At 47.8% G+C, this 26,824-nt stretch overlaps 3 protein-coding genes and 1 pseudogene across 3 annotated transcripts in view; 1 reads left to right on the top strand and 3 right to left on the bottom strand.

The window, feature by feature from the left end:
• The window catches only part of LOC138351551 (uncharacterized), a gene marked incomplete at its 3' end in the record, with an annotated part of 45,263 nt that extends 33,807 nt beyond the window's left edge, over positions 1–11,456 (top strand). The window contains exons 3-7 of the mRNA XM_069303343.1: positions 108–171; positions 4,619–4,639; positions 4,828–4,852; positions 6,763–6,794; positions 10,786–11,456. Coding sequence (XP_069159444.1) covers positions 108–171; positions 4,619–4,639; positions 4,828–4,852; positions 6,763–6,794; positions 10,786–11,456 — 813 coding nt within the window. The remainder of the gene's footprint in view (positions 1–107; positions 172–4,618; positions 4,640–4,827; positions 4,853–6,762; positions 6,795–10,785) is intronic.
• LOC123748468 (multiple PDZ domain protein) overlaps positions 1–26,824 on the bottom strand; it is a 1,300,933-nt gene that overhangs the window by 1,097,077 nt on the left and 177,032 nt on the right.
• Positions 8,434–8,552, bottom strand: LOC123772800 (5S ribosomal RNA; annotated as a pseudogene).
• On the bottom strand, positions 11,460–15,232 carry LOC123772761 (golgin subfamily A member 6-like protein 22). The gene is made up of 3 exons (XM_069303342.1): positions 15,178–15,232; positions 11,509–13,131; positions 11,460–11,473 (listed from the first exon to the last, which is right to left on the bottom strand). The coding sequence occupies exons 1-3, from the start codon at positions 15,230–15,232 to the stop codon at positions 11,460–11,462; spliced, it is 1,692 nt and encodes a 563-aa protein (XP_069159443.1).

Below are 26,824 nucleotides of genomic sequence, written 5' to 3'. Positions count from 1 at the left end.
GGGGGGGGGGGGGTGCCGCCTCTTGCTGCAACTTGAGGCAAATTTATTGCACTTTACATTGATAATAAAGTTATGTTGCAAGTTATGGAATTTATTAATTATTGCAGCTCACAGCATTTAAGAAAAGGGGATCTAGAGGTGAAGGGGAGAAGTGTGAAGAGAAACGAGAAAGTGAGAGGAGAGAGCAAGTGAAGAGGAGGTAGAGAGAGAAGTCTGAGTGCGAGGGGGAAGAGTGTAAGAACGAAGGATAGGGTATGAGAGGAGTGGATGAGAAAGAAGGGGGAGAGGAGAACAGAGGAGGATAAGGAGACAGGTATAATAGGCTAGATAAGGAATAGTGTGTTGACATGACAGAGAGAACCTACCTTAATCCTGAGATGATTTCGGGGCTTAGCGACCCCGCGGCCCGGTCGTCGACCAGAAGGGTAGGCGGAGGACAGGCAAGGATAAGGGTAGGCGGAGGACAGGCAAGGATAAAGGTAGGCGGAGGACAGGCAAGGATAAGGGTAGGCGGAGGACAGGCAAGGATAAGGGTAGGCGGAGGACAGGCAAGGATAAGGGTAGGCGGAGGACAGGCAAGGATAAGGGTAGGCGGAGGACAGGCAAGACTGACTGACACTCTCTCCAAGGTCACACTTATCAATGGTTTACTTTTAATAATGTTTTTTAATCACGATTTTAATAATTAAATCCCCGGTGATTTAAATAGTATTAACATGGCTGTGGGGTCTCTGGATTTGAACGTTCTCATAATCCATTAAATTATTTTCCTGGCCCCCGCAATATTTGCTTGGTTATGTTCACTAAATGTTAGGTCGTCAGACATTATAATTCCCAGATCTTTTACATGTTGCTTTCCTTCTATGATTGTCTGAGTGTGTCCTGTACCCTGTGTTTCGTTTAACTTCCTTGTTTCCACCATACCTAAGTACCTGGAACTTGTCACCATTAAACATCATGTTATTTTCAGTTGCCCAACAGAAGACCTTATTAATACCTGCCTGCAGTTTTTCAGTGTCTTCTACAGAGGAAATTGTCATACCTGTCATGAACATGTTCATCTCTGCACGCTCTTCAGGTCAGCAATTTCTCCAGCTTTTGAATGGGGCAGTTATTTTGCAACAATATTCCGCCCTATTGAACACTACTGTCTTGAAATGTATTATCATTCTGGTATCTCTTGTTCAATTAAAACCCATCCATAATCAACCACCGAAAGTGCTCAAAACCTATGACATCAAATGTACTAAATGTACTCAATAGCTGCTTATTAACCATTGCATGTACTCAACTGAATGACTGAAGGCACTCATTAATACGTAATCAACCACCGGAGGTGCTCTGTAACCCACAACCAACCACTGCCCCACCAAACACCGTCCTCGCACTAAACTCTCCAAAACCTCGCCAACTCTCTGCTTCCCAAAGTTCCTGCAAATTCCTTCAGTTCAGAGCGGCCTGAAGGTTAACGATGTAGGTCCATCATTCCCAGCTTTACTATACTATTTCACTGTTCTAGGTCTTTTCTCTCTCTCTCTCTCCCCCGCTCTCCCTCTTCTTATTCCTATCCCTATCCCTCTCCCTCTCTCTCTCTCTCCGGTCTTTTCTCCCCCCTCTCTCGCTCTACCTCTCTCCCCCTCTCTCTCGCTCGCTCGCTCTCTCTCTCTCTCTCTCTCTCTCTCTCTCTCTCTCTCTCCCTCTCTCTCTCTGTCCACAACGATGTAGGTCCATCATTCCCAGCTTTACTATACTATTTCACTTTTCTAGGTCTTTTCTCTCTCTCTCTTTCCCGCTCTCCCTCTTCTTATTCCTATCCCTATCCCTCTCCCTCTCTCTCTCTCTCCGGTCTTTTCTCCCCCCTCTCTCGCTCTACCTCTCTCCCCCTCTCTCTCGCTCGCTCGCTCTCTCTCTCTCTCTCTCTCTCTCTCTCTCTCTCTCTCTCTCTCTCTCTTAACCCGTGTGTATCACACGGGAGAGAAAGTTCATAGTCATCTGTTACAAATTGTAAGACATATTAGTCGAGAAAACGAGTATAAATCTTCAGATGGTTCCTAGAATCGATGTCTCTCGCTCTTCAATCTCTCAACAGGCGTTCTAGACACGGGTCTTTTCAGTAAAGATTACCCAGGTCTTGTGGCCAGGTCTTGTGGCCAGGTCTTGTGGCCAGGTCTCGTAGCCAGGTCTCGTGGCCCGGTATGAGGCCAGGTCTTGTGCCCAGGTATAAGGCCAGGTCTTGTGCCCAGGTATAAGGCCAGGTCTTGTTCCAACGTTATCTTTAACTATTCAAAGGTAGGGAAGACAAAGAAACAATAAAAATTAAAAGCGGCAATAAAAAAAACACAATAAAACACACACACAAAGAAACTCAAACAAAAACTCAGTTCAAGAGAGGGAAGGAAAATATATAAGGAAAGGAACGGACATGGAGGCGAAGCTGACGTGCAGGTAAAAATGGACGAGAATCCCGGATCACAAAAAGGGGAGGAGAGCATTAAGAGTCCGGCGAACCAGACGAGGAAAAATCTAATACACAAGCAAAGAGGAGAGGGAGGGGGGGAGATTCTGGATGAGAGAGAATGGAAAGGGAGGGAAGGAACGTCAGGGATGGACAAAGAAAAGGGAAGGAGGGGAGGTGGGAGAGAGAGAGAGGAGAACGTTACAGTAAAGAATGTTGTATATTTTGTTTATACTTGGTTTGGGAACTTGGAGGAAGGCGTAGCAGACGAACTTGGGAGACAATCAAAGTGTCCACATAATATACACAAACTTCTCTTTAGCTTCTGAAACATCTGACCATGGTACACACACAAAATGCGCCCAATAGGAAGGCTGGTATTAAATTTCTAAACAAACTTATAGTAGGGATCCAGGTGCCATCCTCTGCAAATGGCACTAGGATATGTATGGGCATACATAATGGAGAATAACCAAGTGGTGCCAAGTCTCTTAACTGATCACAGAATACATGATATTCAATGAAGACAAGTTCCAACTCCTGCGGTTTTAGTTGCAAACCATATCGATAGTTTTTGTACTCCGGCAGCCTGGCCTTGGGCCAGCCTTCCCTGGCGATTGCCTGGTCTATGGGACTGTTTGTCTTTGTAGCCCGCAGCTCCACACAGCCATCACAGCCAGGCTGATCCGGTAATCCAAGCTCAAACTTGTCCAGATCTCTCCTGAAAGCTTCCACTGTTGTTCCTGCGACATTTCCTATACTTGTTGGCAGGGGACTGAAGAGTCGTGGACTTCTGGTGTTTACACTCTGTTCTGTGTCACAGTTTTGACTGACATATACCTGGAGCAAACCTGGAGAGGGTTTAGGGAGTTCTGCCCCCGAGCCCGGCCTGGGGTCTGGTATCTTACTCGTCTTACCATCTCTCTCACTCTTCTGTGTTGTTATTTATTGCGTAGATCAGGAACCTGAACTTCCAGTATTATCCACGTGAATACTGAGATGTATATCTCTAACCTTCGTTCCATGGAATACAGATTGAGTGTTTTGAGTTCACAGTCGTTGAAGTGCTTCACTGATTTCATGCCGCGTCCAGCAGCCTGGTTGATCAGTCCAGCACCCAGGAGGCCTGATCGACGACCGGGCCGCTGGGACGCTAAGCCCCGGAAGCACCTCAAGATAACCTCAAGGTATCACCTCAAACAATCATGCCCACGCATCGTCACCATTTGTCATTCAACCAATTAGGAAATGTATATGTTTATCTCTCAGAATGTTCGGTAATACGTTTAATTCTTGTGATGTGTGTCTATGTATGTATTAACACGATGTACTGATCGGGGTGAGAATAGCTTGAGCTACCTCATCCCTTTGTGTGTATTTTACCTCAATAAACTTATTTCAGTTTCAATTTCAACCAATTTACCCTTCGACTTAACCCCCGATATTTTCGCGCCATTAGTTCCCAAAGCGTTTAACGGAAGCCGGAATTATTAGGCAGCTCAATGTTTCCAATTAATTTCGATTTAAAATAACGACATAGCTATTAAAATTGCCATGTTCTTTGGCTATCAATTATGGCTCGACTGAGTTTTAAATGGTTACTCAATTCAGTATATCGGTTATTCACCTGTTAGTTTCAGGTCCACTGACTTACAAGCCTATTGGAATTATTCTGCAGTTCAGTTACCAGTTAATTTCAATATAGAAATATACAAATCAATTGAAAATTGCAATGCAGCTCCATTACATTGCAAATGCTATGCAGTTTACTGTCAATTTTACTGCTGGGGAATGAGAACAGCGACAGTACAGTTCAACCAAAAGTAGACTTCAAACACAAGTGTTTCTCACAAGTCAAGCCTGGCCTCGGGCCGGGCTTGGGGAGTAGAACAACTCCCAGAACCCCATCAACCAGGTAAACACCAGACTACTAACTATAAATCACAAATCGCAATAAGCTGGTGTGTGTATATATATATATATATATATATATATATATATATATATATATATATATATATATATATATATATATATATATATATATATATATATATATATATCCATCCTTGGAGCAGGATGGTGGGATCGAACGAGCGTTAAGGTGCTCGTCTGAGGTAACCCACCTAGGTGACTATTTCCATCCCGCAATCCTACTCCAAGGATTTTCTCTTACTGTAATAAATACAATTGCTCCCGAGGTACTCCTGTGAATTGCGTATGTATATCTACCATGTTATGCATGCTTCAATACATACTTAAATAATAAACATAAATGCATGAGAACATTCTACAGACACCGGGAGATATAAATTCTTGCATATATACAATGGATATAAATATACATACATGCAAATATCATATACACATACACATGCACAGAGTAGGCATCCTTCAGTCTCGGGAGACTATGGTGTTGCGCCCTGGTTGTCAATCCTGGTGCAGCGTCTTGGATGACTGATGAGGCCAATCCCAGAGTGGCAGTCCATCCCACACTGAGCACAAACGAAGTTTGATTCTGGTCTGTCTTCCTGGCTACCGGCTATCCTTCTCTGTCTCTTTGCCTCCTATTTCTTGGCAAGTGACTCCTCGAACTTGGAGAGACCTCTTTGAACAGACTGTCCCAAGGCTGAACGGTCTGCGGCCAGTGTTTCTCACGTGGCAAGATCGACGTCCATGGCTTTCAGGTCCCTCTTGCATGCTTCTTTGTACCCTAGCTGGGGTTTGCTGTTGGACGCTTTCCCTGCGTCAGCTCTCCATACAGGAGATCCTTGGAGATAGATCCTGCCGTCGCCCATTCGTACCACGTGCCTGAGCCAGCGCATTCGTGTCTGTTTCAGCTGTGAGTTTCAGCATTCCGTGTCTGTTTCATACATGCTGATGATTCTAGCTCTCCCCAGGACGCTGTTGTTTGTCACCTTGTCCTGCCAGGTGATGTCCAAGATGTGTCGGAGGCAGCGCATGTGGTAGGCGTTCAGCTGTCTTTCCTGGCGGGCGCGGAGTGTCCAAGACTCACTGCCATATAGGAGAGTGCTCAGGACACAGGCTCTGTAAACCTGGATTTTTGTATGCTAAGTCAGCTTATTGGTCCATTGGCCCACACTCTCCTTATCAGTCTGGACATGGTAGTAGATGCGTTTGTTTAGCTCCGTATCAAGAGAGAGAGAGAGAGAGTCAGAGATTGTGGAGCCCAGGTACACTTACTCGTGAACGACTTTCAGTTTGGAATCGGAGATACCATGGGCAGTGACTGCTGCGTTGTCAGCAAAAAGGAAGTCGCACAGACACCTCAGCCGAACCTTTGTCTTGGCTGGCGAGGTTAAAGAGTTTTCCATCGGATCTGGTCCGGAGGTAGATGCCTTCCGTGACAGATCCGAAGGCGTGCTGCAACATAACTGCGAAGAAAATCCAGAATAGGAGTGGAGCCAGGACGCAGCCCTGCTTTACTCTACTTCGGATGTCGAAGGAATCTGATGTTAAGCCATCAAAGACCACGGTGCTCTTCATGTTCTCATGGAAAGATCTGATGATGCTGAGGAGCCTGGGTGGGCATCCGATCTTGGGGAGGATCTTGAACAGGCCATCCCTGTTGACGAGGTCGAAGGCCTTCGTCAGATCTATGAAGGCTACGAAGAGGCTACCTTGAGGTGCTTCCGGGGCTCAGTGTCCCCGCGGCCCGGTCGTCGACCAGGCCTCCTGGTTGCTGGACTGATCAACCAGGCTGTTAGACGCGGCTGCTCGCAGCCTGACGTATGAGTCACAGCCTGGTTGATCAGGTATCCTTTGGAGGTGCTTATCCAGTTCTCTCTTGAACACTGTGAGGGGTTTGCCAGTTATGCCCCTTATGTGTAGTGGAAGCGTGTTGAACAGTCTCGGGCCTCTGATGTTGATAGAGTTCTCTCTCAGAGTACCTGTTGCACCTCTGCTTTTCAACGGGGGTATTCTGCACATCCTGCCATGTCTTCTGGTCTCATGTGGTGTTATTTCTGTGTGCAGGTTTGGGACCAGCCCCTCAATTATTTTCCACGTGTAAATTATTATGTATCTCTCCCGCCTGCGCTCAAGGGAGTACAGATTTAGGCTCTTTAGTCGGTCCCAGTAATTTAGATGTTTTACTGAGTGGATTCTAGCAGTAAAGGATCTCTGCACGCTCTCTAGGTCAGCAATTTCTCCAGCTTTGAAAGGGGCTGTCATTGTGCAGCAGTACTCCACTCTAGATAGCACAAGCGTTTTGAAAAGTATCATCATCGGTATAGCATCTCTAGTGTGAAAAGTTCTTGTTATCCAACCTGTCATTTTTCTTGCAGTTGTGACGGCTACTTTATTGTGTTCTTTAAAGGTAAGGTCTTCCGACATGAGTACACCCAGAGTACTGGCCGCTGGCTGGCAGAGAGTGGCCGCTTCTGTTCCCTGCATATCACTGAGGGAAAAGACACATGCACATTTTCTGTAGCCCATAGAAAGACCTGATTTACATCTGATTGGAGGTTTGCCGTGTCCTCTATGTTGTCTACTCTCATAAAACTCCTAATGTCATCTACAAAGGATGATACAGTACTATAGGTTGTGTTCTTGTCTATGTCTGATACGAGGATGAGAAAAAGTACTGGAGCAGGCACAGTACCCTGGGGGACTGAGCTCTTCACGGTTGATGGACCCGATTTTATTTTGTTGACTATTACACAGTTGGTTCTGTTAGTCAGGAAATTGTAGATCCATCTGCCTACTTTTCCGGTAATTACTTTTGAACGCATTTTATGTGCAATAACACCATGGTTACATTTGACAAAGGCTTTTGCGAAATCTGTGTAAATTACATCAGCGTTTTGTTTGTCTTCCATGGCATCTAATGCCATGTCATAGTGGTCCAGCAACTGCGACAGGCAAGAGCGCCCTGTTCTGAAACCATGTTGTCCGGGGTTGTAGAGAAGTTGTGAATCCATGTATTTTGTGATTTTACTTCTTAGCACTCCTCTCAAAGATTTTTATGATGTGCGATGTTAGTGTTATCCGTCTGTAATTTTTTGCCTCTGCCTTATTTCCTCCTTTATGTAGTGGTGCTATCTTTGCTGTTTTCAGTATGTCAGGGTTAACGCCAGTATCTAAGCTTTGTCTCCAAAGAATGTGAAGGGCCTGCAATAGTGGATTTCTCTCTATTTCATTGATGGCTTTTTGCTCTCTTTGCCTCTCCTGGGTTTTGCATGATTCTTGTAGCTTGAGTTCAGGTGTTTCTACCTCCTCTAGGACTAATTATCCTCCTCTAGGACTCTGGTTATGCAGGTCTACTCCCCATGCTTATCAGAACTTCAGTTAAGTTGTGATCTGAGTAACAGGTATTTGTAATCATTATGTTCCTGATAAATTCATCATTATTAGTGAAAATGAGGTCCAGCGCGTTCTCCTCTCTAGTTGGTTCTACTCTGGTAAATCATTAACATAAACTAGGATCAGTAGTGGTCCCAGGACCGATCCTACTTACATTCCTCCAGCTGGAGACCTCCCCTCTGGTATGACGATCTTCTGTCTCGCACCAGTCTTTCGTGACCAACAGCATTAAATGCTTCGAGACAGTCTAGGAAAATGCAATCTACCCACCCTTCTTTTTCCTGTCTTGGTTGGTTGGTGGCTCGGCCAACCAGACTGTTAGACGCAGCTGCTCGCAGGTTGACTCACTGAAAACAGTCATTATTTGTTATCAGCCAAAGCCCCATGTTGTTCGACTCTGCAATACCTTAAACCGAGTAATTTAAGGTAAGGTGAACAGGGCCGGGATTCATCAAGCATATACGACTCCTCTTACAAACTGTTCGTCATACCTCAATCATGGCGGCTTTGCTTACATCAAATCAAATTAAATACTTATTCAGATAAAAGTACATACATACAAGATGAGTTACAATGTTGGATTTCTAGAATGAGCTAGTATATACAATGCCTGAAGCCACTAATATGCACAGCGTTTCGGGCAAGGAAATTATTGCCAACAACATTTGGTGTTCCCAGGCGGTCACTCATCCAAGTACTAACCAAACCCAACGTTGCTTAACTTCGCTGATCGGACAAGAAGCGGTTTTCTCAACGTGGTATGGCCCTTGGCTCTCAACGTTGACATGTTGACATACATTCAATAAACAGTTTATGAGCTCCGAAACACTACGAGGCTGTTTATAACAATAATAACCTTGCGTTGTTCAATTTCGAAGCTCGTAAACTGTTTAATAAACTCAAACAATGCTGCCTTGATTGTGGGAAGCTGTTCGTAAGTGAACACGTGAATGAATCCTGGTCCAGATTACTAATATTTTCGACAAGGATCCCGAAACTTATTTAACTTATACCACTGATAAATTGCTTCGTCATCAGTTGCCCAACTTGATGGTGCAAACTTAAAAAAGTTATATTTATCAGTGACAAACCCAGGGAACTAATTTCCGAAAAGTTAACATTCATTATTTTACCTTTCCCCATTCGTCAAGATACAAAAAACACGAACTCAATCAAGTGGGTCATCAAGGGCTGGATTTTAAGCAAAACGACCTCGTTAATAATTCGCAGCAATCAACAGTTGTAAAATTCCCAAATCAAAAAGGTTTAGGGCTTCCATACATACCAAAACTTTTGGCATGAATGAAATCTTGTAAATTTTGTATCCTAGTACTATATTCACACACACACACACACACACACACACACACACACACACACACACACACACACACACACACACACACACACAGGAGTTGATATCACACCAAACCTATCTCCCGAAGCCCACATCAAAAGAATAACATCAGCGGCCTATGCGAGGCAGGCTAACATCAGAACTGCCTTCAGAAACCTGTGTAAGGAATCCTTCAGAACCTTGTATGCCACATATGTAAGGCCAATCCTGGAGTATGCGGCCACAGCATGGCGCCTGTACCTTATCAAGCACAAGACGCAGCTGGAAAAAGTTCAGAGGTAGTTCACTAGGCTTTTCCCAGAAGTAAGAGGCATGAGTTAAGAGGAAAGGCTGAGGGAACTGCACCTCACGTCGCTGGAAGACAGAGCCCGGGGAGACATGATCACCACACACAAAATTCTCAGGTGAATTGACAGGTTAATCAAGGATGGATTATTTAACACGGGTGGTACACGAACAAGGGGACACAGATGGAAGCCGAATACCCAAATAAGCCACAAGGACGTTAGAAAGAACTTTGTCAGTGTCAGAGTAGTTAGTAAATGGAATGCATTAGGAAGTGATGTGGTGGAGGCTGACTCCATACACAGTTTCAAGTGTAGATATGATAGAGCCCAGTAGGCTCAGTAGGTACATGAGTTGATTGACAGTTGAGAGGCGGGACCAAAGAGCCAGAGCTCAACCCCCGCAAGCACAACTAGGTGAGTACACACATTCACACTCGCCCACACATTGAATTGTTTAATTGGGAGTCGCTTGGGACACTTTGGGGGCCGCTTGGGACACACTGGGGGCCGCTTGGGACACACTGGGGGCCGCTTGGGACACACTGGGGCCCGCCGCGGACATTCTGGGGGCCGCTTGGGACACACTGGGGCCGCTTGGGACACTCTGGGGGCCGCTTGGGACACTCTGGGGGCCGCTTGGGACACTCTGGGGGGCTGCTTGGGACACACTGGGGGGCCGCTCGGGACACTCTGGGGGCCGCCTGGGACACTCTTGTAACAAACTAGGCTGTTGTAGTTACACTCTGGGGGCCGCCTGGGACACTCTGGGGGCCGCCTGGGACACACTGGGGCCCGCCGCGCACATTCTGGGGGCCGCTTGGGACACTCTGGGGCCGCTTGGGACACTCTGGGGGCCGCTTGGGACACACTGGGGGCCGCTCGGGACACACTTGGGGCCGCTCGGGACACACTGGGGGCCGCTCGGGACACACTGGGGGCCGCCTGCTGGAGTTTACCCAATATGCCTGTCCTGGGGCCTACACCGCCAGAAGGCCTTAGACATAGTTACAGAAACGCAGCACACCTGCATGGTGCCAAGACAAGGTGGTGCATCACCAACAGTATAACGCACAAACAGCGCCGGCGTCAACGCACAAACGACGCCGGCATCAAGGCACAAACGGCGCCGGCGTCGACGCACAAACGGCGCCGGCGTCGATGCACAAAAGGCGCCGGCGTCGATGCACAAAAGGCGCCGGCGTCGATGCACAAACGGCGCCGGCGTCAACGCACAAACGGCGCCGGCGTCGACGCACAAACGGGGCCCACGTCACAAGGGGGAGACTGTGAGAAACACCTCAGCTGGTCTGGGAAAGCCACCTTTAATGCTGCGATTTTCTGCTGTTGCATGACAATGTGAGAGCCACAGGGAGGGCTGGTCGCTCCTCTCTTCTCTCCTCCCCACCTCTCCTCGTCCTCAACCTCTGCTGCCTCGTCCTCAACCCCTGCTTCCTCGTCCTCAACCCCTGCTTCCTCGTCCTCAACCCCTGCTTCCTCGTCCTCAACCCCTGCTTCCTCGTCCTCAACCCCTGCTTCCTCAACCCTTGCTTCCTCGTCCTCAACCTCTGCTTCCTCGTCCTTAACCTCTGCTTCCTCGTCCTCAACCCCTGCTTCCTCAACCCTTGCTTCCTCGTCCTCAACCCCTGCTTCCTCGTCCTCAACCTCTGCTTCCTCGTCCTCAACCCCTGCTTCCTCGTCCTCAACCCCTGCTTCCTCGTCCTCAACCTCTGCTTCCTCGTCCTCAACCTCTGCTTCCTCGTCCTCAACCCTTGCTTCCTCGTCCTCAACCTCTGCTTCCTCGTCCTCAACCCCTGCTTCCTCGTCCTCAACCTCTGCTTCCTCGTCCTCAACCTCTGCTTCCTCGTCCTCAACCTCTGCTTCCTCGTCCTCAACCTCTGCTTCCTCGTCCTCAACACCTGCTTCCTCGTCCTCAACACCTGCTTCCTCGTCCTCAACCCTTGCTTCCTCGTCCTCAACCCCTGCTTCCTCGTCCTCAACCCTTGCTGCCTCGTCCTCAACCTCTGCTTCCTCGTCCTCAAGCCCTGCTTCCTCGTCCTCAACCTCTGCTTCCTCGTCCTCAACACCTGCTTCCTCGTCCTCAACACCTGCTTCCTCGTCCTCAACCCTTGCTGCCTCGTCCTCAACCTCTGCTTCCTCGTCCTTAACCTCTGCTTCCTCGTCCTCAACCCCTGCTTCCTCGTCCTCAACCCTTGCTTCCTCGTCCTCAACCCTTGCTTCCTCGTCCTCAACCTCTGCTTCCTCGTCCTCAACCCCTGCTTCCTCGTCCTCAACCTCTGCTTCCTCGTCCTCAACCTCTGCTTCCTCGTCCTCAACCTCTGCTTCCTCGTCCTCAACACCTGCTTCCTCGTCCTCAACCTCTGCTTCCTCGTCCTCAACCCCTGCTTCCTCGTCCTCAACCCTTGCTTCCTCGTCCTCAACCTCTGCTTCCTCGTCCTTAACTTCTGCTTCCTCGTCCTCAACCCCTGCTTCCTCAACCCTTGCTTCCTCAACCCTTGCTTCCTCGTCCTCAACCCTTGCTTCCTCGTCCTCAACCCCTGCTTCCTCGTCCTCAACCCCTGCTTCCTCGTCCTCAACCTCTGCTTCCTCGTCCTCAACCTCTGCTTCCTCGTCCTCAACCCCTGCTTCCTCGTCCTCAACCCTTGCTTCCTCGTCCTCAACCCCTGCTTCCTCGTCCTCAACCCTTGCTTCCTCGTCCTCAACCCTTGCTTCCTCGTCCTCAACCCTTGCTTCCTCGTCCTCAACCCCTGCTTCCTCGTCCTCAACCCCTGCTTCCTCGTCCTCAACCTCTGCTTCCTCGTCCTCAACCTCTGCTTCCTCGTCCTCAACCCCTGCTTCCTCGTCCTCAACCCTTGCTTCCTCGTCCTCAACCCCTGCTTCCTCGTCCTCAACCCTTGCTTCCTCGTCCTCAACCCCTGCTTCCTCGTCCTCAACCCCTGCTTCCTCGTCCTCAACCTCTGTTTCCTCGTCCTCAACCTCTGCTTCCTCGTCCTCAACCCTTGCTGCCTCGTCCTCAACCTCTGCTTCCTCGTCCTCAACCCTTGCTTCCTCGTCCTCAACCTCTGCTTCCTCGTCCTTAACCTCTGCTTCCTCGTCCTCAACCCCTGCTTCCTCAACCCTTGCTTCCTCGTCCTCAACCCTTGCTTCCTCGTCCTCAACCCCTGCTTCCTCGTCCTCAACCCCTGCTTCCTCGTCCTCAACCTCTGTTTCCTCGTCCTCAACCTCTGCTTCCTCGTCCTCAACCCTTGCTGCCTCGTCCTCAACCTCTGCTTCCTCGTCCTCAACCCTTGCTTCCTCGTCCTCAACCTCTGCTTCCTCGTCCTTAACCTCTGCTTCCTCGTCCTCAACCCCTGCTTCCTCAACCCTTGCTTCCTCGTCCTCAACCCTTGCTTCCTCGTCCTCAACCCCTGCTTCCTCGTCCTCAACCCCTGCTTCCTCGTCCTCAACCTCTGTTTCCTCGTCCTCAACCTCTGCTTCCTCGTCCTCAACCTCTGCTTCCTCGTCCTCAACCCTTGCTTCCTCGTCCTCAACCCCTGCTTCCTCGTCCTCAACCTCTGCTTCCTCGTCCTCAACCCCTGCTTCCTCGTCCTCAACCCCTGCTTCCTCGTCCTCAACCCCTGCTTCCTCGTCCTCAACCCCTGCTTCCTCGTCCTCAACCCCTGCTTGCCTGCCGCTTATCCCCCCTTCTCCTGCCTCTTCCCACCTTCACTTCTCTGTACCTGCTCTTGGCCGCCAAGAGGATGGAGAGAGTACAGGTACCGGAGGTGAAGGCCAACACACCCTGGGACGACTTGGTTACATCTTGAGGTTATCTTAAGATGATTTCGGGGCTTAGCGTCCCCGCGGCCCGGTCCTCGACCAAGCTTCCTTTTTGATACACACCCCCAGGAAGCAGCCCGTAGCAGCTGTCTAACTCCCAGGTACCTATTTACTGCTAGGTAAGAGGGGCATCAGGGTGAAAGAAACTTCCCATTTGTTTTCGCCTCCACCGGGGATCAAACCCGGAACCTCAGGACTACGAATCCGAAGCGTTGTCCACCCAGCTGTCAGGTCCCTTGGTGCCGCCGGTGGTGCTGGCTGGTGGTGACCAGGCAAGATCCACCACCAAGATGGAGGAGGATCTTGCAAGGCGCTGCGGTTACCCCCATCTGCTCCAGTCCTCCTGCGCCAAACCAAAATTTATCAACCAAGAAACTTCTATCGTTAGGTTGCACCTTGGAGGGTGTCCAAGGTGTGGATCCACAACTTGCACCACGTAATCTTTCATCTCTTGAAGGCTCAGTTGCGCGAGCGTAAACACGCGCGCACACGCGCACACACACACAAAAGACGATCACAAGGTTCGTATGCGAGCATAAGAAATATTGCCGGAACAACCGTGGATATCTTCAAGAGGAAACTAGATAGTTTCCTCCTAGGAATGCCGGACCAACCGGGCTGTGGTGGATATGTGGGCCTGCGGGCCGCTCCAAGCAACAGCCTGGTGGACCAAACTCTCACAAGTCAAGCCTGGCCTCTGGCCGGGCTTGGTGAGTAGAAGAACTCCCAGAACCCCATCAACCAGGTATCCTTGGCTGTCTGATATGAAAATGCCGAAAAGTAGAGGAGTAAGCACAGTACCATATATATAGGGCCTGACAGCTGAGTGGACAGCGCTTCTGATTCGTAGTCCTGAGGTTCCGGGTTCGATCCCCGGTGGAGGCGAAAACAAATGGGCGGAGTTCCTTTCACCCTGATGCCCCTGTCACCTAGGAGTAAATAGGTACCTAGGAGTTAGACAGCTGCTACGGGCTGCTTCATGGGGGTGTGTATAAACAGGGAGGCCTGGTAGAGGACCGGGCCGCGGGGACGCTAAGCCCCGAAATCATCTCAAGATACCTGGGGTCCGAAGTTTTCAATACATCTCACCGTCTTTTCTCTAACTGACTTTAAAACTAAAAATTTAACTGCTTGAAGGTGAAGGAAAGACCCAATTACTTGGGCGCTCTGCCAGACATGTGAGTAAGATTCTAGGAGTTTGTGTTCCTAACATTGTATACAGCACCTTGAGAAAGGATGAAGGTTACATCCAAAAACTTGGTTTTTAATACACTTACACATATATTGGGTCTTTCCTTCATCTCTATTCAATGCACAACGGCATTGTACTAAGTTTCTCCATTAACTGCTTCTCATCGACAGTCCGTATACTGACTGTAGCTTCACAAATTTCGTCACCATGACTGTCACAACACAACTGGTCACTAAGGAGTTCAACTGGCTACAGTTCCATCTCTCATCACCCAGGAAACTTTCCTAATCACTAGTCAATATTTATGGACACAAAGAGGAACCTCGCTGAAGGTATATTCACATCAATTATCGATAACCAACATACCTGGAGTATACCTGGAGAGGTTTTAGGGAGATCTTGGGGCTTGGGGACAGGCTTGGGGGACAGGCTTGGGGGACAGGCTTGGGGCGAAATTAGGAGCCAAGCTTGGGGCCAGGCTTGAAGCCCAGGCTTGGGGACAGGCTTGGGGGACAGGCTTGGGGCGAAACTAGGAGCCAAGCTTGGGGCCAGGCTTGAGGCCAAGCTTGGGGCCAGGCTTGTCTTTTGATTACTTGATCTAGCAGGCCGTTGCTTGGAGCGAACCCCCAGGAACTTGTGCAACAAATCCTCGACCAATGTTGATCTTGTAAGCATATTTCTGGCGCTCTCTCACCTCAACACACCAAAAGCGTCAACGACACACCAATTTCATGCTCCACGGAGACAATCCATTCCCGTTTAAGAATATTCATCCCCATTCCGGGAAGTCAATTTTTTATACAACTAAATTGGAATCAGTGCCAGTAATAAATTTTACAAACAAGTTTTTTGAACTAAAAAAGGGCAGAAAAAGGAGGGGGGGGGGGGGGAGGGTAGGAGGAAAAGCTAATTGATAGTCGAGAGAAAAGTTTGTTATAAAAACAACTGTTAAGTGATAAAAAGGACATAAAACAAACTATTAATAATACCCCGGTTTACCTTGAGGTTACCTTGATATGGTTTCGGGGCTTAACGTCCCGGTGGCCCGGTCTTCGACCAGGCTTCCTCGTTGCTGGACTGGTCAACCAGACTGGTTATTGGATGCAGCTGCTCGCAGCCAGACGTATGAGTCACAGCCTAGTTGATCAGGTATCCTTTGGAGGTGTTTATCCAGTTCTCTCTTGAACACTGTGTGGGGTCGGCCAGTTATGTCCCTTATGTGTAGTGGAAGCGTGTTGAACAGTCTCGGGCCTCTGATGTTGATAGTTCTCTCTCTTGAACACTGTGAGGGGTCGGCCAGTTATGTCCCTTATGTGTAGTGGAAGCGTGTTGAACAGTCTCGGGCCTCTGATGTTGATAGTTCTCTCTTGAACACTGTGAGGGGTCGGCCAGTTATGCCCCTTATGTGTAGTGGAAGCGTGTTGAACAGTCTCGGGCCTCTGATGTTGATAGTTCTCTCTTGAACACTGTGAGGGGTCGGCCAGTTATGTCCCTTATGTGTAGTGGAAGCGTGTTGAACAGTCTCGGGCCTCTGATGTTGATAGTTCTCTCTTGAACACTGTGTGGGGTCGGCCAGTTATGTCCCTTATGTGTAGTGGAAGCGTGTTGAACAGTCTCGGGCCTCTGATGTTGATAGTTCTCTCTTGAACACTGTGAGGGGTCGGCCAGTTATGCTCCTTATGTGTAGTGGAAGCGTGTTGAACAGTCTCGGGCCTCTGATGTTGATAGTTCTCTCTTGAACACTGTGAGGGGTCGGCCAGTTATGCTCCTTATGTGTAGTGGAAGCGTGTTGAACAGTCTCGGGCCTCTGATGTTGATAGTTCTCTCTTGAACACTGTGAGGGGTCGGCCAGTTATGCTCCTTATGTGTAGTGGAAGCGTGTTGAACAGTCTCGGGCCTCTGATGTTGATAGTTCTCTCTTGAACACTGTGAGGGGTCGGCCAGTTATGCTCCTTATGTGTAGTGGAAGCGTGTTGAACAGTCTCGGGCCTCAGGTAGGAGAGAGAGGAGAGGGTGGGGAGGAGAGGGAGGACAGAGGAGAGGGAGGGGAGGGAGAGAGGGGAGAGAGGGGAGAGAAGGGAGAGAGGGGAGGGAGAAGAGGGAGGAAAGAGCGAAAAGGGCGGAGGAAAAAGAGGAGGAAGGGGGGGGGGGTTAGAGGGAGGGGAAAAGGGGGGAGAGAGGGTTGTAACTACACACAGACGGGCATACAGATACAAAAAAAAAGTCTCGTCAACAATCAAATTAAAAGTGTCTATTAATCACCCTTTAAATTGCTTTTGGACTTTTAAACACATGTGCAATTTGCGAATCTAATAAAAAAATTAAAAAAGCATCACATTATGAGTTTGTAATTAACTGCATGATATTTTGATGAGAATGTAATCAAAACGATTTTCACCAGTACAAGAAATCAAGACTATCGACACTCAGTTAACTCATTAGCGTACGGCTAATTAGGTCACGTAATTATGAGGAGGAAGCTCTAAGACAGTATTAGAATATAGCACTTGGAGGGATATGAGGACAAGGAGCTGGGATAGAACGGATGGAAGGAATGGTGCACAACCACATGGACAATCGGGAATCGAACGTCGACCTGCAAGAAGCGAGGCTGGCGCTGTACCACTCTAAGTGGATGGGTATGGCATATGAATATATCGCCGTTATCGAGTGACAATATTTGTATCAGTACTGTAATCAGTATCAGTACTGTAATCAGGCCAGTACTGTATCAGTACTGGTACTTCTGTATGTTCTTGTGCGGCCACAAGACCTCCCAGAACCCCACCAAGGTAAGGTATGAACATCAGAGGTCCACGGTTGTTCAACGTAATCCCAGCAAGCATCAGAAATATTACAGGAACAACCGTGGACATCTTCAAGAGGAAACTAGATTTATTCCTCCAAGGAGTGCCGGACCAACCGGGCTGTGGTGGGTATGTGGGCCTGCGGGCCGCTCCAAGCAACAGCCTGGTGGACCAAACTCTCACAAGTCAAGCCTGGCCTCGGGCCGGGCTTGGGGAGTAGAACAACTCCCAGAACCCCCATCAACCAGGTATCAACCAGGTATGATTAAGGGGACCTGTACCTCCAGCTGTACCTGTATGATCAAGGTAAATTATGTTCAAGGGTGCGATCCCATTGTATGACCTCAATATTTTCATCTGTTCTTTGGCTGGCAACGGTCCTTCTGTACTTGTACTTTTATGTTGTAACTGTATTTGCCACTGTACTTGTACCTTTTATACGTGAGAGGCATGACGAAGTTACACTTACAGGTAGAGAGCAGACAACGCTACACAGATCATGCAGACTGTGGTGTCTCGCGTACAGCGTCCCTGGGAGTCACTCCAAGCCGTCCCAATAGTGTAGGTGTGTTATTGAATGAATTCGGGAAGGAAATATTCTATGCACATTCTCTAAGTCCTTAACTTCGGTGTTAAATGGAGCAGTTAATGTGCACAAATGTGCAAAAATGGAGCAGTTAATGTACCTTGATCACCCAAAGTGATCAGGGAGCGTCTTCCCAACTACTAAAAAGACTCCATAGACACCTCTAAAGGATGCCTGATCAACCAGGCTGTGACTCCTATGCCAGACTGTAAGCAGCTGCGTCCAATGTCATTCTGCCTGAATGACCAGACCATAAACCAGAAAACCTGATCAGAGAACGGGCCGTGGGAACATTGATCCCCGGTACCAACAAAGTAAACAATGAAGTAACAAGAGCACGATGAACCAATAACAAAACAGCGGCTATACGGTGGGATCAAACCCCCGTCTCTAGACACACTCCACACGCGCACTACAGATACCTGGTTGATGGGGTTCTGGGAGTTCTTCTACTCCCCAAGCCCGGCCCGAGGCCAGGCTTGACTTGTGAGAGTTTGGTCCACCAGGGGCCAGATTCACGAAGCTGTTACGCAAGCACTTACGAACCTGTACATCTTTTCTCAATCTTTAGCGGCTTTGTTTCCAATTATTAAACAGCTAATGAGCTCCGAAGCACCAGGAGGCTGTTTATAACAATAACAACAGTTGATTGGCAAGTTTTCATGCTTGTAAACTGTGTAATAAATGTAACCAAAGCCGTCAAAGATTGAGGGAAAGATATACACGTTCGTAAGTGCTTGCGTAAGTTCTTTCGTGACTCTGGCCCCAAACTGTTGCTAGGAACGGCCCGTAGGCCGAGCTCATCATGGTTGAGTCGGTAGCGCATGCACCTGGGGAGTCCACGGACGAGAGGCGGACACTCAAGTACTTCCTCAATATTTTCTTATACAACTCTTCCTTCATAAAACAGTGAGTCTATACTCTTACCTGTTAATTACTCCGCCCTGGACCAGACTGAGGGGCTACGGTCCTCTCTTCTCTTACCTGCAAAACAGAAAATTGTATTACGAATCTAATTCGCGAATGTGTTTAAATACCATAAATATGGACTTTCACCTGGTACACGGAACGGTGTGGCAGGTGAAGGCCCTCACTGTGTACATAATGTGCGGGATTAACGTTCTTCTAGCCCAGTGTTCAGCTAGACGAACGGCTACGGTGTTCGGCTACCCCCCCCTCCCCCCGCTGTACCTCCTCAGTGCCCAATAGCCTCTCATCTCAACACCTGTGCACTTTTCTCTCCCGCGTCTATTTCAAGCCGGGAGATATATTTGACCGACGGTAAAGTTCAAACGGTCACCCAACCAATGGTGCTGTCCGACGCCTGCACACACACACACATGATAGAGCCCAGTAGGCTCAGGAACCTGTACACCAGTTGATTGATCTGTTGAGAGGCGGGACCAAAGAGCCAAAGCTCAACCCCCCGCAAGCACAAATAGGTGAGTACACACACACACACAAACACACACACACACACACACACCACCCAACAAACACCATCCTGTTTAGTTCCCCACTCACACCATTTTTTTTTTTTTTGGTGTGTGTATGGGGGGGGGGGCATGAAGTGCTTACCAGTCGACGGTTAAGCAGTAGCCGGTACAGGACAGACTGTAACTGACATTTAGAAGGGAGGAAATTCGCTGTAATCTAGAGAGACTTTATCAAGTCAACATTCTGATGGTAATACTCAAACATGTCTTTAAACATCACTCTTTAACAATAAACTATGCAAAGTACATAAAATAACAATAAACTATGCAAAGTACATAAAATAACAATAAACTATGCAAAACACATAATATATATATATATTTTAATTATCAGGGAGAAAGCGCCAAGCCATTACTACTATATATCACTGGGGAAGGGATCAGGGTAAGGATTTAGGATGGGACGGGGGGGGGGGGGGAAGGAATGGTGCCCAACCACTGGGATAAAATAACAATCTATGCACAGGCCCTTGAACTAAGGGCCCCTCTCAGCTGAGTGGACAGCGCTTCGGATTCGTAGTCCTGAGGTTCCGGGTTCGATCCCCGGTGGAGGCTGAAACAAATGGGCAAAATGTTTCTTTCACCCACATGCTCCTGTTACCTAGCAGTAAATACATACCTGGGAGTTAGACAGCTGCTACGGGCTGCTTCCTTGGGGGTATGTAACAAAAAGGAGGCCTGGTGGAGGACCGGGCCGCGGGGACGCTAAGCCCCGAAATCATCTCAGGATAACCTCAAGATGCAAAATACATAAAAGAAAAAGTGGGAAGTAAATTGAGCAAACTCCTCCAAGCATTCTGACGTATACTCAACCAGACGCTAAAAATGGTCGTACCAAAAAATGCTGGCGCCTCGCGGAATTGACATATTGTCCCGTTTTCTCTTGTGGGTCTTCTGGTAGGTTAGGATAAGGGCACTTTAGTACGAACGTTTCTTGACGTTGGGAAACCATAGGAGGACGGGCTGCTCTCTCACCGGTGGATGTCAATCAAGGAAAAGATTGAATCCAATCAAGGAAAAGATTGGATCCAATCAAGGAAATCCAATCAAGGAAAAGATTGGATCTAATCAAGGAAAAATAAGAAGTTGGTGCAGGAAGTGTGGCCCGTCCTCAACCAGGCCTCCTGGTTGCTGGACTGGTCAATCAGGCTGTTGGACGCGGCTGCTCGCAGTCTGATGTATGGGTCACAGCCTGGTTGATCAGGTATCCTTTGGAGGTGTTTATATAATTCTCTCTTGAACACTGAGGGGTCGGCCAGTTATGTCCCTTATGTGTAGTGGAAGCGTGTTGAACAGTCTCGGGCCTCTGATGTTGATAGAGTTCTCTCTCAGAGTACCTGTTGCACCTCTGCTCTTCAACGGGGGTATTCTGCACATCCTGCCATGCCTCCTGGTCTCAGGTGATGTAATTTCCGTATGCACATTCGGAACCAGTCCTTATAATATTTGCCAAGTATAAATTTTTATGTATCTCTCCCGCCTGCACTCTAGTCTAGAAAATGTAAATTTAATATGGTTTAAATTATTTTTTTGAGATATACATTTATTTTTTTCCATAGCGAAGGAGCTGGAATTTATCTAAATTAAACAACATACTGTTTTCTGATGCCCATTGAAAGACCTGGGGCCAGATTCACGAAGCAGTTACGCAAGTACTTACGAACGTGTACATCTTTCCTCAATCTTTGACGGCTTTGGTTACATTTATATAACAGTTTACAAGCATGAAAACTTCCCAATCAACTGTTGTTATTGTTATAAACAGCCTCCTGGTGCTTCGGAGCTCATTAACTGTTTAATAATTGTAAACAAAGCCGCCAAATTTTGAGAAAAGGTGTACGTGTTCATAAGTGCTTGCGTAGCTGCTTCGTGAATCTAGCCCCTGATTTACATCTGAGTGGAGGTTTGATGTGTTCTCTATGTTGTTCTCTCATAAAAATCTTAGTGTCTTCTACAAAGTATGATACGGTACTGTAGCTCGTGTCCTTGTCTATGTCTTGAGATGAGAACAAGAAAACATCCTGGAGCAAGCACAGGTGGAGAGACAAACACAGTCGGTAAGGGAGGAAAGCGAGGAAAAGTAAGGACAAACTATGAATTATGGATGACAGACAATCAAATTACGAAAAAAGAAAGTAAAGCTTGTGAAAAGCGGCGGTATAAACACGACAACAGGAAACGGCGAAGGGAAGAAACGTGAATAAAGAAGGTAAGAAAGAACAGAGTTAAAAGTCAGAAAGAAAACGAACTTTGCGAATACGGAAAAGAAAACGGCGATCAAATTCCATCAAGAAAGTGAGGGAGTGAAGGAGAGAGTCTCCCCCAAGAGTACATAGAGGGGTCGTGGATGGCAGGAGAGGAAGCAAGAGGGACCCCTCATCACAACAGGGTAAACTCATGTATAAAAGATTGAGGAAGCGTGCCATCACCCAGGAATATTGGCCCTAGCCCCTGGCTTTATGGAGATTTAAGACAACCTCCATGAAATTTACGGCACACCAAGAGAGAAAAAATCCTGAGTGTATGTGCAGTTCGTATCTAAAGAAAACACTTTCTGTGAAAGCGTTCTTTGCCCTGCGACGCGCAATTTCAACGTGAGTTACCTTACCTTACAGTTACCTAGCGTTGATTCCGGGGGTCACGGTCCCCGCGGCCCGGTCTCTGACTAGGCTTCCTGGTTGATGGTCTGGCTATGAAGAAAAGATATGGATATGGTTCTGGGAGTTCTTGTACTCCCCGAGCCCGGCCTCAGGCCAGGCTCGACTTGTGATAACTTGGTCCAACTGGCTGTTGCTTGGAGCTGCCCGTAGGCCCACAAATCCATTACAGCCTGGTTGGTCCGGCACCTCACCAAAATGTATATACACTGTTTAGTATTGTAAATGTGTCGCCACGTCTGTGGTAGAAAATAATAATAATAAGTAACCTCTTGCAAGACCTTTTCTAATTGGTTCTTGAAGTCTACCTTTGTTATGGCAAATGTGGAAACACCGACATAGGTGGACACACTAGCACGACTGCATACCTGGCAGCAAAGGTGCCAGGACTACCTTACCTTGCGCTGATTTCCGGGTTCAACGCCCAAGCGGCCCGGTCCCCGACCAGGCCTCCTCGTTGCTCGGTCAACCAGTTTTTTGGACGGGGCTCACGGATGAATCACAGCCTGGTTGATCAGGTATTCTTTGGAGGTGTTTATCAAGTTCTCTCGAACACTGTAAGGGGTCGGCCAGTTATGCCCCTTATGTGTAGTGGAAGCGTGTTGAACAGTCTCGGGCCTCTGATGTTGATAGTTCTCTCTCAGAGTACCTGTTGCACCTCTGCTCTTCAACGGGGGTATTCTGCACATCCTGCCATGCCTCCTGGTCTCACGTGGTGTTATTTCTGTGTGCAGGCTTGGGACCAGCCCCTCTACTATTTCCCGTGTAAATTATTATGTATCTCTCCCGCCTGCGCTCAAGAGAATACAGATTTAGGCTCTTTAGTCGGTCCCAGTAGTTTAGATGTTTTACTGAGTGGATTCTAGCAGTAAAGGATCTCTGCACGCTCTCCAGGTCAGCAATTTCTCCAGCTTTGAAAGGGGTTGTCATTGTGCAGCAGTATAGGGTAATATTAACAGATCTCTGGACGAGTATAAGAAGGAATCTGGTCAACCCCACCAAATGGTACGTGATCACCCAGACTGTGGTTGCCTACGTCAGACTACACACAGCGCCGTCCAACAGTGTGGTCACCCCTCCAGCCCAGGGTGTGAACCCACTCTCAACCATTTAGCACATCGCTCTTCCACACAGTTTTTCTCCCCCACTAAAAACAAAGTTGACCACTTACCACCAATCAGCCCAGCAGGTAGTGTGAGCGCTTGAGCGTGAATACCGTGCCATTTTGCACGCGCTTGTTTAAGTATTTATTATTTGTGCCTGCACGATCCAGCTCTTAGCTCTTGGGTCCCGACTTTCTAAACGTCTGTTGTCTAAAGTACGGACTCCTGAACAATTTTCTCTCATTCATATCTACTACATATATTTTTCTCTCGCACAAAACCGAGAGTATAGCCCGTAGCAGCTGACTCCCTGGTACCTATTTATTGCTAAGTGAACAGGTTCACCAGGTGAAAAACTAAAAAATTTACCACGCGCGGGTGTGTATTTTACCATTTGTATCTGTAAAATCGAGCTATTAGCCTTTGGACCCCGTCATTCTAACCAATCTATTTTCCTCTATTATATCTACTACACACATTTCTCTATAACACACACACCTGTGCCGGGACCAAAGAGCCAAAACTCAACCCCCGCAACCACAACTAGGTGAGTACACATCCCCAGGAAGCAGCCCGTAGCAGCTGTCTAACTCCCAGGTACCTATTTACTGCTAGGTGAACAGGTGCATCAGGGTGGAAAATCTCTGCCCATTTGTTTCCGTCATCGCCAGATATCGATTCCCGGACCACAGGACTACGAATCCCGAGCGCTGTCCACTCAGCTGTCAGGCCCCTTAGCTGTGCACTCACCTAGTTGTGCGTGCGCGCGCGCGCGTGTGTGTGTGTGTGTGTGTGTGTGTGTGTGTGTGTGTGTGTGTGTGTGTGTGTGTGTGTGTGTGTGTGTGTGTGTGTGTGTGTGTGTGTCTACTAGTTGTGTTTACTAGTTGTGTTTTGCGGGGGTTGAGCTTTGCTCTTTCGGCCCGCCTCTCAACTGTCAATCAACTGTTTACTAACTACTTTTTTTTTTCTCCACACCACACACACACACACACCCCAGGAAGCAGCCCGTTACAGCTGACTAGCTCCCAGGTACCTATTTACTGCTAGGTAACAGGGGCACTTAGGGTGAAAGAAACTTTGCCCATTTGTTTCTGCCTCGTGCGGGAATCGAACCCGCGCCACAGAATTACGAGTCCTGCGCGCTATCCACCAGGCTACGAGGCCCCACGTGTGTGTACTCACCTATTTGTACTCACCTATATGTGCTTGCAGGATCGAGCATTGACTCTTGGATCCCGCCTTTCTAGCTATCGGTTGTTTACAGCAATGACTCCTGTCCCATTTCCCTATCATACCTAGTTTTAAAAGTATGAATAGTATTTGCTTCCACAACCTGTTCCCCAAGTGCATTCCATTTTTCTACTACTCTCACGCTAAAAGAAAACTTCCTAACATCTCTGTGACTCATCTGAGTTTCCAGTTTCCACTCATGTCCCCTCGTTCTGTTATTATTACGTGTGAACATTTCATCTATTTCCACTTTGTCAATTCCCCTGAGTATTTTATATGTTCCTATCATATCTCCTCTCTCCCTTCTTTTCTCTAGTGTCGTAAGGTTCAGTTCCTTCAGCCGCTCTTTATATCCCATCCCTCGTAACTCTGGGACAAGCCTCGTCGCAAACCTCTGAACCTTCTCCAGTTTCTTTATGTGTTTCTTCAGGTGGGGGCTCCATGATGGCGCGGCATACTCTAAGACGGGTCTCACATAGGCAGTGTAAAGCGCCCTAAAAGCCTCCTCATTTAGGTTTCTGAATGAAGTTCTAATTTTCGCCAGTGTAGAGTACGCTGCTGTCGTTATCCTATTTATATGTGCCTCAGGAGTTAGATTAGGTGTCACATCCACTCCCAGGTCTCTTTCTCGAATCGTTACAGGTAGGCTGTTCCCCTTCATTGTGTACTGTCCCTTTGGTCTCCTGTCACCTGATCCCATTTCCATAACTTTACATTTACTGGTGTTAAACTCCAGTAGCCATTTCCCTGACCATCTTTGCAGCCTGTTTAAGTCCTCTTGGAGGATCCTACAATCCTCGTCTGTCACAACTCTTCTCATTAATTTTGCGTCATCCGCAAACATTGACATGTATGATTCCACTCCTGTAAACATATCATTTACGTAAATTAGAAAGAGGATTGGTCCCAGCACCGATCCTTGAGGTACTCCACTTGTTACTGTTCGCCAGTCCGACTTTTCGCCCCTTACCATTACCCTCTGGCTCCTTCCTGTTAGGTAGTTCTTCACCCATACTAGGGCCTTTCCGCTTACTCCTGCCTGCCTCTCAAGTTTGTATAGCAGTCTCATGTGCGGTACCGTATCAAAGGCCTTTTGGCAGTCAAGAAATATGCAGTCTGCCCAGCTTTCTCTGTCCTGCCTTATCCTTGTTACTTTATCATAGAATTCTAAAAGGTTTGTTAGGCATGATTTCCCTGTCCCTGTGTGTGTGTGTGTGTGTGTGTGTGTGTGTGTGTGTGTGTGTGTGTGTGTGTGTACTCACCTAGTTGTACTCACCTAGTTGTGTTTGCGGGGGTTGAGCTCTGGCTCTTTGGTCCCGCCTCTCAACCGTCAATCAACAGGTGTACAGATTCCTGAGCCTATCGGGCTCTGTCATATCTACACTTGAAACTGTGTATGGAGTGAGCCTCCACCACATCACCCCCTAATGCATTCCATAATGTGTGTGTGTGTGTGTGTGTGTAAGTGTGTGTGTGTGTGTGTGTGTGTGTGTGTGTGTGTGTGTGTGTGTGTGTGTGTGTGTGTGTGTGTGTGTGTGTGTATGTGTGCGTGTGTGTCAGTGCGCACATTCATGTGCGCGCGTACAAGCGTGCCTACGTGCCTGCGCTCCTGCCTGTGCGTGCGTGCGAGCCCACATGACCCACTCTCAAAATTCAATAATTCAGCAACTTTCCTCATCTCCCAATTTACTCGCAAAACAACTTCAATTTTGAAGCAATCAAGACAACAAAAAGTTCCTCTCCATGTTGCATATATTAACATACATTGGAATATTTGTGTACGAGTCTCGGGGCTCAGTGTTCGGTTCCCGAATGAGCTCACGTTCACTGAACCAAAACATGCTTCTTCCATCGAATATTCAGGCTATGGAAAAATTAATAATAGTTTTTTGAACTTTTGAAACATTTATCGTGGGGTCACAAATGGACACGAGTGACATACGAATAATGTCTGTAGCATCGTGCCAACCACAACAGTTTTAACTTGGTCATTATAGCTTGTAAAGTGAGTGTTGAGGTGTTGCCGAGGCTGCGGGTCCCTATATCCAGCAGGTCCACCTCTCCAGCTTCCACTCTACGCAAGCGGCAGAGTACTGATTTACACCGGTTACGGACGGGCTCACCATAGCCGGTGCTACATGGACACTTCATTCTGAATAGCTAAATCTGAAACAACAACATGATTTATACCGATTTAAAAACTGTAAGCGATCCCAATTATTTAGATGATTAATTAACTGCTTTCTCCCTCTCACTATCATTCCCTCTCCCCCTACCTCCTTCCTTTTTCTCTCTCCATTTCCCTTAGAAAATTCCATGTGTGTGCTCAGCAAACACAAAACCATAACATTATTTGTACTACTGTTAAATACAAAGTTGCAAGAACGTTGTGGTTACGATGTGTTTGAGCCCAATAACTGAAGCAGCTGTTGAAAAACTATGGACAATCAAACCCTCATTTCAGGCTTCATAGGAGCCATTGGTTGACGCAA

The sequence above is a fragment of the Procambarus clarkii genome, chromosome 50, assembly GCF_040958095.1.
Source record: "Procambarus clarkii isolate CNS0578487 chromosome 50, FALCON_Pclarkii_2.0, whole genome shotgun sequence".
NCBI lineage: Eukaryota > Metazoa > Arthropoda > Malacostraca > Decapoda > Cambaridae > Procambarus > Procambarus clarkii.
This window is presented reverse-complemented; position numbering and strand designations above follow the sequence as displayed.

Excerpts from the sequence above, each read along its gene's own strand:
- LOC123772761 (XM_069303342.1), bottom strand. The coding sequence starts at position 15,232 with ATGGGGATGAATATTCTTAAACGGGAATGGATTGTCTCCGTGGAGCAT. Across the intron at positions 13,132-15,177 it reads CTCCGTGGAGCATGAAATTG|GAGAAGGGGGGATAAGCGGC; the intron begins GTGTGTCGTTGA and ends GGGAAGAGGCAG.